Source organism: Labeo rohita, chromosome 10 (genome assembly GCF_022985175.1).
Source record: "Labeo rohita strain BAU-BD-2019 chromosome 10, IGBB_LRoh.1.0, whole genome shotgun sequence".
NCBI classification, from domain to species: domain Eukaryota; kingdom Metazoa; phylum Chordata; class Actinopteri; order Cypriniformes; family Cyprinidae; genus Labeo; species Labeo rohita.
Window position 1 is genome coordinate 11,222,161 of NC_066878.1, and position 12,659 is coordinate 11,234,819.

A 12,659-nucleotide genomic window follows, 5' to 3' on the forward strand; every position below is an offset into this window, starting at 1 on the left:
GAGCCCAAATTGGAGGGAAGCAAAACCCTTTTTCCTGATCCGACAAATTGGAGCTTTTTGGAGCGAGCGCTGCTGTGTATAAAGTACTTTTTCTTGTCCCAGAATGAAAACGACGAGGGATAAAGTGAGTAATTCATGCAGAACGCCTGTGGAAAGGGCTGTTCAGAGTAACGGGCGATGCTTCCTACAAGCGGGCCTGATCGAAACCAGCGTGATGTTTATTTATGTCCGAGTGCTGAGGGTACCATGTGAAACCTGCAATATTGAACAAACACCCTAGCCATCCAGCATGGCTCATCCTTTTAAACTGAGATAGCTGTGAGCAAAGAAGTGCAAATTCAGAGTGCAAATGTTGCCTTGTTTCTAAGAAAGAAAATAGAACGAGTGAGATAAGGCAGAGAGAAAGAGAGACGGGTGATTGAGATGATGGATCCCATTAAAGAGAAATGGCGAGAAAAGACAAACTTTAAACTGACTTTGAAGCAACAGTCCTTTAAATAAATCATGTTGCGAGTCTCCCAAAATGGAGGCTGCATCCGGCACCTGCGTCTCGTTTTAATAATTCATTTCCTGTCACAATCAGACATTCCTCTAAAGCGTGTGTGTGGGGTGTTAACTTGTTTGTGTGTGAGAGAGAAGGAAGGTGTTTATCTTTTTTTATCAGGTCTTTAAAACGTAAACATCAGATGACAGAGAAAAACATTACAGCTAGCTAGATTTGTACTTACAATGAAGTGAAGGAAACAATGAAGGGTTTGTAATTTAAAGTAATAAAAGAGGAATTAATAACTGAGAACATGTTTAATTTCTTTGGTTTAAAAAAGCCATGGTTTCATAGCAACAAAAGTTTTTCACAAGTATAAAGGTCAGTCTCTAGGGGAGACCGAGGCAATTGTAACACTCAAATTATTTGAAAAGCTACCAAATAAGACTCTGATGACATTTATTTTGCACACGCTCAGTACTGTTCTTTCTATCTGCTTGAGAAATATATATTATGAAAGTAGATTTGTAGCATGTTGAGAATTATGAAGGATTATCTGCATTGGATGAACCACAATTAATCCATTCATCCATCTATACAAGCTTTCAATATCTGATATGGCCAAGAATGTGCGACTACATTGAAAATGTTTGTTTCGCTTTCCACCTATTCATCCATCTTTTTTATTCATCTGTATACCCTTAATAAGCTGCCTAGCCAGCCGACCATGAAAAGGAAAGCGAAGCAGACCGTAAAGGATAAATATGAGGAAGACGTTGAGAAACTAATAGGCTGAGTTTCCTTTCTATAGTGGAGAAAACAAATGATACATTTATCAGTCTATAAATAAGGGGCAGCCAAAGATCAATAGCAATATGAAACCAAGGGGGTGTGTTTATGGACCTGCCCTGAGAGAGACTGAGAGAGAGGGAGAGCTAAATAGAAAGCTTATATTACGAACAGAAAGTTACCAAGGCTTTCACAGGCTAACTGATTGGAGACGGCTCTTTCAACTGTTCGTTACAGGCCTACCTTATTCCCCGGCCCAAGCGCTCCATCAGAAAACAGCCTGGGGAAATGACCGAATGGGCAGTTACTAGCAGTAGAGAAAAGGGAGTGAAAGAGGGAAAGATAGAGACAGATTGAGAACTCTGAAAATAAATCAGGTATGGGGGAACAGTTTGAAGTTCGGCCTAAAACCTCCCCAAGGGTTCATCTCCATCTCCAGAGCTGTGTTTGGAGTCTCCTGCCGGCCTGTATCCAGGCCACACTCCATACACACCTCTGAGTGACAAAAACATTCTTAAAGATGTAGTATGTAATAATAAAACCAGTTAGCGGTTGAAATTGGTACTGCAAATTCAAAATATTGCATAAGGTTGTTTCACGTGGGTTGCCAGATTGAAGACACGCAACAGGAACAAGCACAACTGACCCTTCGCAGGGAGTTTGATTAAATGCTGAATCTGTCCAACAAAACAAACCAGACCAAATAAAGCAATAATCCCCAAGAAGCCGTGGTTTACAGTACATTTATAACAGCTAAGGGGCGTTGTTAGGCACGTTGTGAAGCACGAAAACCCCCCTTAGCTGTTATAAATTTACTGTAAACCAAGGCTTCATGGGGCTTATTGCTTTTATTAAAAGTATCCCTGGACCACAAAACCAGTCTTTAGTCACTGGGGTATATTTGTAGCAATAGCCAAAAATACATTGTATGGGTCAAAATGATTGATTTTTCTTTTATGCCAAAAATCATTAGGAAATTAAGTAAAGATCATGTTCCATGAAGATATTTTGTAAAATTCCTACTGTAAATACATCAAAACTTAATTTTAATTAAGTAATAGTAATATGCATTAGTAAGAGCTTCATTTGGACAAGTTTAAAGGTGATTTTCTCAATATTTTGATTTTGCACCCTCAGATTCCATATTTTCAAATAGTTGTATCTCAGCCAAATATTGTTCTATCCTAACAAACCATAATGTATAAAGCTCAATTTCAAAAACTGGAACCTTATGACTGGTTTTGTGGTCCAGGGTCACAAATGGTTATTCCATATCAGTACAGTATCAGGTTTCACAAAAAAAAAAAAAAAAAAAAAACAGCAAATAAAGTGTACTGATATTAATAAAAACTAGGGATGCAACAATACAGTTAGTCCATGGTTCAATACGTACCTTTGGTACAGTTCGGTTTGGTTCGGTTCTGATAACTTGCCACATGAGTGTGTGTTTTTTTTCATCTAATTAACAACAAAATACTCCTGTAAACCTCTGTACACTGGAAGAAGCTTGTTTTATTATATGTCTGTTTAATATTTCTTTTGAGAGCAGCATTATTTTCCCAATTTTTACACAAAATAGGATGGGTTTCATTCATACTGGATGCCAGAGGGCGCCCTCGTGCGGAAAATCCACATATGCATCAAAGAGATAACATGGATGACGTTCCAGCCAGGAAATCTCTAATATGAATAAAGGCATCACTATTGCTGTAATTGAATAAAAACAAGATATAACGTTAAACGTTTTGAATGACGAAATGTAAGAACAATAAACACTCGTCTGCAATAATATATTGTTTATCTGTTTTCTTCAAACCACCTCGGGTATTTTCATTATGATTAAGTATATTTGTAAGCCATTGCTAATCGACATACAGTATAGAATATATTGTCTGCCTCATTCTATGATAAGAAGCCACATCAGATCACAAAAGGAAGTTATTTCAAACATCGACTGATGCTGTGAAGTAAAAATAAGTTATAATGTTCTCTTTTGATGGACAACAAGTTTAGAAAGACTTATTGCATTTCATTAGAAGGGAAGATGCTCTGCAAGTGTTGCTTTTTCAAATATAAACAGGCAGGCGTTTCCTCACCTCAGTACGTGGAATCACAAGCACACACAAATTATTTAAATGCAAAGCCGAAAAACCATAATTCACAAGCGCGTATTGAACCAAGGATGTCGTACCGAATGGTTTGATAATATATTGAGTATTGTGACATCCCTAATAAAAACACTATTTTTCCACCAAGCAATGTAGTTCTTAAGAAACAGTTGTGGTTGTAACAAAGTGTTTGCCGAGCAACACACAGATGTAAACAAAGGTGTATGTTTGTAGAGTAATTTACAACAGCTTTGAACGCACCTCAACCAATCAGAATCAAGGACCAGAACTATCCGTTTTATAAGAATAGATTAACGTCGGTGGACTTGAACTTGCAAAATGCTGTGTCTTTCCTGCAGTTGAAACAAGATACCTTCTGATGTTCATTCATGTTTATTTCATGCCATAATTAGTATAGAGGAAGAGATGATCGGTTCATGTGCCGATGCAAAATACGTACCAATAAGTACAAATCACTGCAGTTTCCAACAGAAATGCACACTAGAGGCGCTAAAACATCTTATAATCACTTTCATACACAGTTATGATTACAGCGCCATATAACTCGCCTTTTAGATATAACAAGCTTGCTTGGTAGCTCAGGTTGCACGGAACTGGACTAGATTGTGAAACCCTTGGGTACAAATCCTGTGAAAAACATGACTTATGATGAAAGAGCTGAAAGATGAGAGATCAAAAAACAAGCTAAAACGGCATGTTTGAGATTGCGTTTTTACGTCACATTGACTTTTGTTCATACTATCAGGTAGGTTTAGGTGTAGTGCAGATGGTACGTTATTTTAAACAGAGCATTAGACTTACAGCACTACTCAATGGACATTTCAAGTCAGAACTGTGGTGACACGTACAAAACCAACGTCACATAAAACGTACCATATGTATGTTCATCTGTTCCACGGAACAAAACTGAACTCTCTTTTTAGCGCCACTCAGTGGACATTTCACATCGAATATGTCACGAAACGTACATGGAGGTACATATTTCATGTCTTGTGTTCCCACATGTACATTTTGTCATGAGATCAGGTTGGAAAAATACATTGCGGATCAAAGAGGAAACTGACAACGCGGCAACAGAGAAGGTTACTTTTGGTACAAAACAAAGTTTCAGCTTTTAAATTTTGTCATTTTAGTAAGAAATTCAAGCAATACATACTATTTGTGACTCTTTAATGTGTCATAACACATCGCTGTAGTGCCTTAGTTCAAGCGGAACGTGACCCGACCATCTCTTCCTCCTTATTAGTTATAGCACAAAATAAACATGAATGAACATAAGAAGGTATCTTATTTCAACTGCAGAAAGATGTCAATACACACAATTTTTCAAGTCCACTGACATTAATCCACTCTCCTGACTGGTTTGTTTGTCGGACAAAATGGCAGATTCAGTATTATGATTCGTCAGGGGCATGTTTCCCAAAAGCATCATTAGCTAATTATAGTTGTATGTTCTATTGAGCTCTGTTGGGCAAGTTTTGGGAATCGCACCCTAGATCGTCTGTCAATCAAACTCCTAGAAAAAGGTCAATTTTTAATGGAAGGCAACGGGTCTTACACTAAGTTCCTGAGTAGATTATAGATTGATGCCGAGGCTTTTTAGGTCAGGCAGAATTTGCGATATTTGACCCAGTTTGTTTGCTAGCTTCCATGGCTGCAATATGAAGAGTTTTGGGCCAACTGGCAACCTGGGGTGTCAAAAATCCTATGCGTCGTGGTACTGTGGTGAGCGAATGTCGAAGACTGATCCGGAAGAGAAGAAATTGTTAAATAAAGTTGTTATTTTTGTTTTCTTTGCACACAAAAAGTATTCTCATAGTTTCATAAAAATACGGTTGAACCACTGATGTCACATGGACTATTTTAACGATATCCTTACTACCTTTTTGGGCTTTCAACGTGTCAGCTGCATTGCTGTCTATGCAGGGTCAGAAAGCTCTAGAATTTCATCAAAAATATCTTAGCTTGTGTTCTGAAGATGAATAAAGGTCTTATAGGTTTGGAACAACATTAGGGTGAGTAATTAATGACAGAATTTTCATTTTTGGGTGAGCTATTGCTTTAAGAAACGTTATACTGCATGAACTTTCCATTGAAAAACCTTCACACTCCTGGAAAGAAACTTTACATTACACAGCTGTAGAACTCTGTGAACTTTACATTGCATAAAGGACCTTTATACAGAATACCAAACTTTTACATGCCATTAAGACCAAAAAAATAAAAAATAAATTGAACAGCACAATATACAATTATACTGTACAAAGAACTCAAACTCTCCAAACCAACCTTAACTCAGCAAGAAGTAAATTTGCACAACTGAAGAAGCTTCACACTGCATAAAGAGCCTATATTCCTCAAACAAGCAGTTTGGGCTGCTCTGCAAAAAAAATTACTTAAAAACCTTCAGTTGATTTATGGGAAGGGCAGCAGTGCTCACCTTCAGAGTTCAGACTTCATAGACTATATAAAGTGGATTGTCATAAAATTCAACGAGCTGTAATGAGGCCGAAATGAGATCATGATTTATTCAATCTCTTGCTCTACTTTAAAGCTGTATTTTTCAATAAACGGCATACTCTCTGAAGCTTACTATTGCATAATGAAATACTACTGCGCTCACCTCTTTAAAACCATTGCTGTTTTGAGCTAGTTCGGGGAAAGTGTTTTTTTTTTTTCTTTTATACAGGTAACTGTAGCATTTCACCAGGGTCAGGTTCTGTTTACAGCACATCCACTGTGCTTTAATTCAAAGCTTTGGACACAAGAGACCACAAAGATCCTTTTTTAGCTGCAAGTATATCACAAACACACACATGCTTACACAACCTTGAAGCACTACACAGACAATAATCTAAGCTAAGATGAAATGTGCGAAGCCTTCTGTGGCTCACTGCAGCATATGAGGAAAAGACAAATACTGTGCAAACCCAAATCTTTCACACAATGGCTCAGATGACAAGGTCAGTTCATGAGAACAATGTAGTTAACAAATCTGGTGATTAAAGGAAGCAGTCAATTGCTCACCAATTCATAAAGTGTAAGGGAAAATCAGCCATTGAAACATATGCTGATGAAAATATGATAATGCGATGTTTATGGATCGAGTGCTTTGCTAAAGGGCAAACTTGAGGCCCAGCCCAGACTGTTGCCCACAACATCTAATTTTTGTCAACAGTTTAGTAGTGGAAGGTTGTAATAGAGATGAAACTTACCAGAAATGACTGGGCTTGACCATTGAAAGGCATGGGCTCTGTGAAGAACTCTGTGTCCTGCACAAGCCTCCCGTGACCCCCGTACTGAAGCTCGTCCGAGTTCAATTTGATCTTATATCTGATACGAAAGATGATCAAGGAACTGTAAGAAGACTCTAGTGAAACTCTCTTTGGTCTTGTGACATTTATCTCTCTCTTATTCTTTCCGTCTCTCTCCTCAAGAGTAGCTCAGGGACAGATGGTTGGTCGGATAATGATAAACGCATGAGATGTGATGGATGGCTGTGCTGTTGAGTAACAGCTCGAGACAAGAGGGAAACCACCAGACAAATGGCACACAAGACATTGATCTCTATCTACATCTCGGAGGCGACACACATGCACATTTGCAGGCATGAGAGACCTCTAATCAATGATACTTGTTTGAGAGACAAACTGGAGAATAATAAAATTGTTATTTTCTTAGAAAAAAAAAAAAAAAAAAAAAATTGTTTTATGTGCTTTGAGTCATCAACTGTGGAAAAAAACCCCTGATTTATATAAAGAAATGAACACATTTATTCAGCAAGAATGAATTAAATCGATCAAAGTGACTAAAGATATTTATAATGTTACAGATTTCAAATAAATGCTGTTCTTTTGAAAGTTTTGTTTAGCAAAGAAGCCTAAAAAAAATAAATGTATCACCGTTTCCGAAACAATATTAAGAGGCTCAACTGTTTTGAACATTTATAATAAAAAGAAATGTTTTTGAGTACCAAAATCAGCATATTAGAATGATTTCTGAAAGATCTTGTGAAAATTTTTGCTTTGCCATCACAGGAATAAATTACATTTAAATTATATTAAAATAGAAAACAGTTTTTCTAAATAGCAATAATAGTTTACAATATTGTTTTACTGTAGTTTTGATATCAATCCAATGAAAAAAAAAGGCATATGTACACTGCACACAAAAAAAGCCACCTGTATTTAAATAAGCAAATATTTAAGACTTTAGAATTGGTCACATTATTCTTTCTTTGCGTTTGCTTGCAAAACTGTTGCATTCTCTTGCAAAGATATTTCTCATTCCCATTAACTCTAAACAAATATATTTGCATTCCTTTTACATTCTCTCGTAAACCTTTTGCCTCCTGAGAAACTTTGCCTTCTATAACTATTGCATTCCAACGAGAAACTTTGCGTTCGTTCTGAAAACGTTTGCATTCTCTTTTGCAAAGGTATTTCCGTTTCCTCGCAAAAGTTTTGCACAGTTCCACCAAGAAACTTTGTTCACTCGCAAAACTTTTGCATTCTCTCACAAAGATATTTGTGTTTCCTCGCAAAACTTCTGTGTTCCATTGAGAAACTTTTGCGTTTGCTCGGAAACATTTTGCATTCTCTTGCAAAGATATTTACGAGGTTTTTTGCGAGACGCAAACTTTTGTGTTCTTTGCAAAAAGTTTGCGGTCCACCGAGAAACTTCGTTCACTCGCAAAACCTTTGCATTCTCTCACAAAGACATCTGCATTCCCTTGCAAAACTTTTGTGTTCCCCTGAGAAACTTTGCGTTCCCTCACAAATTTTTTGCGTTCCACAGAGAAACTTTGTGTTCCCTCATAGAACTTTTGCATTCTCTCACAAAGATATTTGTGTTCCTTCGCAAATTTTTTGTGTTCCACTGAGAAACTTTGCTTTCTCTTGCAAACCTTTTGCGTCCCTGTGAAACTTTGCCTTCACTCGCAAAACTATTGTATTCCATCGAGAAACTTTGCATTCGCTCTGAAAACTTTTGCATTCTCTTGCAAAGATATTTACATTCCCTTGCAAAAATATTTGTGCTCCCTCGCAAAACTTTTTCGTTCTCTCGAGAAACTTTCTGTTTGCTTGCAAAACTTTTGTCTTCCCCTCAAAAACTTTGTACCCATTCGCAAAATTTTTGCATTCCTGGAAAAACTTTGTGTTCCCTCACAAAACTTTTGCATTCTCTCACAAAGATATTTGTGTTCCTTCGCAAAATTTTTGTGTTCCACTGAGAAACTTTGCTTTCTCTCGCAAACCTTTTGCGTCCCTGTGAAACTTTGCCTTTGCTCGCAAAACTATTGTATTCCATCGAGAAACTTTGCGTTCGCTCTGAAAAATTTTGCATTCTCTTGCAAAGATATTTACATTCTCTCGCAAACATATTTGCGGTCCCTTGCCAAACCTTTTCGTTCTCCCGTGAAACCTTCTGTTTGCTTGCAAAACTTTTGTGTTCCCCTCAGAAACTCACTCATTTGCAAAATTTTTGCATTCCCGGAAAAATGTGTTCCCTCACAAAATCTTTGCATTCTCTCACAAAATATTTGTGTTCCCCTGAAAACTTTGCACTCATTCGCAAAATTTTTGCATTCCCCGGAAAATCTTTGCGTTCTCTCACAAAATGTTTACGTTCCACGGAGAAACTTTGTGTTCACTCTGAAAACTTTTGCATTCTCTTGCAAAGATATTTACATTCCCTCACAAAAATATTTGCGGTCCCTTGCAAACTTTTTCGTTCGCCTGAGAAACCTTCCGTTTGCTTGCAAAACTTTTGTGTTCCCTCGCAAAGATATTTACATTGTCTTGCAAAGATATTTGGGTCCACTCACAAAACTTTTACATTCACTTGCTAAATTTTTGCATTCACCGAGAAAAATGTTTGGGTTCCCACAAAAAAACTTTGCGTTTGCGTGGCAAATTTTTGCATTTGCTTCTTGGCTCACAAAACTTTGTGTTCCCGCACAAAATGTATTATATGTATTATTACGTATAATAAGGTTTGTACTGAATTTGGTCTCCCAATGTCCCTGTTTTAGTAGCCTACATTACGCATTTTAATATATAAACCGTGCCTTCAGCACAGACTGTATTTCTTTATACTTAAGTCCAAAATCAAAATAAAACTTTACATTGTGAACGTATGGAGCTGTATAAACCACTGCAAGCTGTAAAGTAAACATAAAGTGTTTTTCCGAACTGAATGGTTTTGCAAGAGAATGCAAAAAATTTGCGAGGGAAAGTTTTGTGAGCAAACGCAATTATCTTAGTGAGGAAACAAATACCTTTGCCAGAGAACACAAAAGATTTTAAAAATATTTTTTCCTTCAACTCCAACTTTTTTCCACCACCATGTCCCTTTAGGGGCTCCGTACTTTCTGGATTTCATCAGGATTCATCAGGCTCAAATTGTGAAAAATAGACTGCCACAGAGTCCTGACCTTAAACCCCTTTTTTGTTTGTTAGCTAGGCAGTGTATGTGTGTCTTTTTTTTAAAGATTAAGCATATACTTCAAATTTTAATTTATTAAGATTCACACGAATGCTAAACAAATGATACCGGAAGCATATTAGTCATGGTGTGTTACGCAGCAATTTGGATGATAAATACTAGCTTGTGACCTTGCAATCATGTTACACGTAATTGAATCATCAGTGTCCCAATGTTTAGTGGATCGAGACCCCTGCTAGTTCTCAAATTCATGTTCACCACATACCGATTCACGTCACAGGGAAATGGCGGGAAGAGTTGAAGCGATGATTGCCAGTAAGTATATGTTATGTTTCACAGGGACATTTATAATTATAATGACTAATCCATCTGAGTCCTTAGTCAAGAGTTTTGTGTCTAAGGAACATATCTCACCCTTGCCTTCCTGTGGAGGCCCTCAGGCAATCCTCTACGCCCCCCGCTAGCAAACGTAATCATTAGCTACAACATAATTTACCCCCTATCAGAGGCGTATTAGTGTGTATGTGTGTTCGTTCACAGCCAGACCAGTGAACAGGCTCCACGTGGTGAGGAAAGAAGCCGGGGAGACCTCACTTACTCTAAACTATGGCATTATGGGAAGATAAAAACTAATTAAAATACTACAGGTTAGTGGATTCTTATTATCAAACGTCTCAAAAGCAACAGCCACACAAAGTGCAGTTTAAACACTGAATCATGCAAATTAAATTTCACTTTAGATTGGTAAATGTGAAGTTTTTGGCGCAAGCAAATTTCAGCTAAACATGTGTGATGAAAGTGAATGCATACTGCCCTGAAGGGCAAAGTGGAAAAAATGAATTGGCTTCTCTTACATTAATATTATATATTTTATGCTGTATCTAACACAATAAGACAGAGAAAAAAAATATTTTTTTCTGCATAATTTCACAATATTTCTGCATATATTTTCAATGCCTGCAAGGGTAATGCATAAAACATATTTTTGCAGCTTTTTGGCTTACAATTAGCATACATTTGACTTTTTTCAATCTTATGGAGCCCTGAAGGTCAGAAAAAAATGGCAGTCACTAACTAGTTAACAAATAACATGTATAATCTAAGCAGAATCAGTAGTGTAAATTGTGAGTCTTTTAGTGATCCTGTGAAATGCTACAGCTGAAAAATTATTTTTGACATTTAAACCGCTGCTAAAGAGGTAAAACATCATAAAACTAAGGAAAATAACTCTTGTTGTATAATAATTTTTTCATGATTGGATGAATATATTCTCGTTATGGCTGTCAAATTGATTAATTGCAAAACATTTGCATTCTTTAGCAAAGATATTTGCGTTCCCCTGAGAAACTTTGCATTCACTCATGCACCAAACCGAACTTGTGTTCCACCAAGAAATTCTTGTTGACTCGCAAAAATTTTGTGTTCTCTCGCAAAGATATTTGCCTTTTTCCCAAGAAACTTTGCATTTGCTCACAAAAGTTTTACTTTAAATCAAGAAACTTTGCATGTACTTGCTAAACTTTTGCATTCTCTTGCAAAGATATGTTCCCTCACAAAACTTTGGCATTCCCCTGAGAAATTTTGCATTCGCTCACAAAGTTTTTGTGTTCTCTCACAAAGATATTTGCGTTCCCCTGAGAAACTGTATTTGTTCACAAAAGTTTTACATTAAACCAAGAAATTTTGCATTTTGCAAGTGAACGCTAAGTTTCTTGGTGGAACACAAGTTTTACAAGCGAATGCAAAGTTATTGCAAGAGAACGCAAATATCTTTGTGAGAGAACACAAAAGTTTTGCACACAAATGCAATGGAACACAAATGTTTTGCGAGTGAACTCAAAGTTTCTCGGTGGAACACAAGGTTTGCTGTTGAATGCAAAGTTATTGCGAGAGAACGCAAATATCTTCACGGGAGAACACAAAAGTTTTGCACACAAACGCAAAGTTTCTTAATGGAACGCAAAAATTTTGTGAGCAAATGCAAAGTTTCTTGGGTGAATGCAAAGTTCTGTAAGGGAACATATCTTTGCAGGAGAACGTAAGCGTTTTGCAAGAGAATGCAAAGTTTCTTGGTTTAATGTATAATTTTGCAAGCGAATGCAAAATGTTTTTCTTGGTGGAATGCAAATATGTTTGCGAGAGAACACAAAAGTTTTGTGAGCGAACGCAAAGTTCTTCTGAAAGAACACAAATATCTTTGCAAGACTACACAAAAGTTTTATGCGTGAACACAAAGTTTCTTTGTGAAACGCAAAAACTTTGTAAGCGAATGCAAAGTTTCTCGGGGGAATGCAGAAGTTATGTAAGGTAACATATCTTTGCAAGAAAACGCAAAGTTTTTGCGAGTGCACATAAAGTTTCTTGGTGGAACACAAGTTTTGCGAGCGAACGCAAAATTTCTCAGGGGAATGTAAAAAAGTTGCGAGGGAGCGCGAATATCTTTGCAAGAGAATTCTTGGTGGAACGCAAACATTTTGTGAGTGAATGCAAAGTTTCTCAGGGGAATGCAAACATTTTGTGAGAAAATGCAAAAGTTTTGCAAATGAACTTTTGTGTTTTCTCGCAAAGATATTTGCATTCCCCCACAATTTTTTTTTTTACATTAAACCAAGAAACTTTGCTTTCTTGCTTTCTCTTGCAAAGATATGTTCCCTTAAAGAACTTTTGCATTCACCTGAGAAATTTGCATTCAAGCGCCAAACGTTTGTTTTCTCGCAAAGATATTTGTGTTCCCTCACAAAAACTTGGGATTCGCTCACAAAACTTGTGTTCCACCCAGAAACTTTGCATTCACTCGCAAAAATTTTGTG

At 37.0% G+C, this 12,659-nt stretch overlaps 1 protein-coding gene across 1 annotated transcript in view; it reads right to left on the reverse strand.

Annotated features, from left to right (window-relative positions):
• The window catches only part of gbe1a (glucan (1,4-alpha-), branching enzyme 1a), a 248,270-nt gene that overhangs the window by 15,993 nt on the left and 219,618 nt on the right, over window positions 1-12,659 (reverse strand). Inside the window, exon 15 of the mRNA XM_051121339.1 lies at window positions 6,618-6,735. Within this exon, the coding sequence (XP_050977296.1) occupies window positions 6,618-6,735 (118 nt within the window). The remainder of the gene's footprint in view (window positions 1-6,617; window positions 6,736-12,659) is intronic.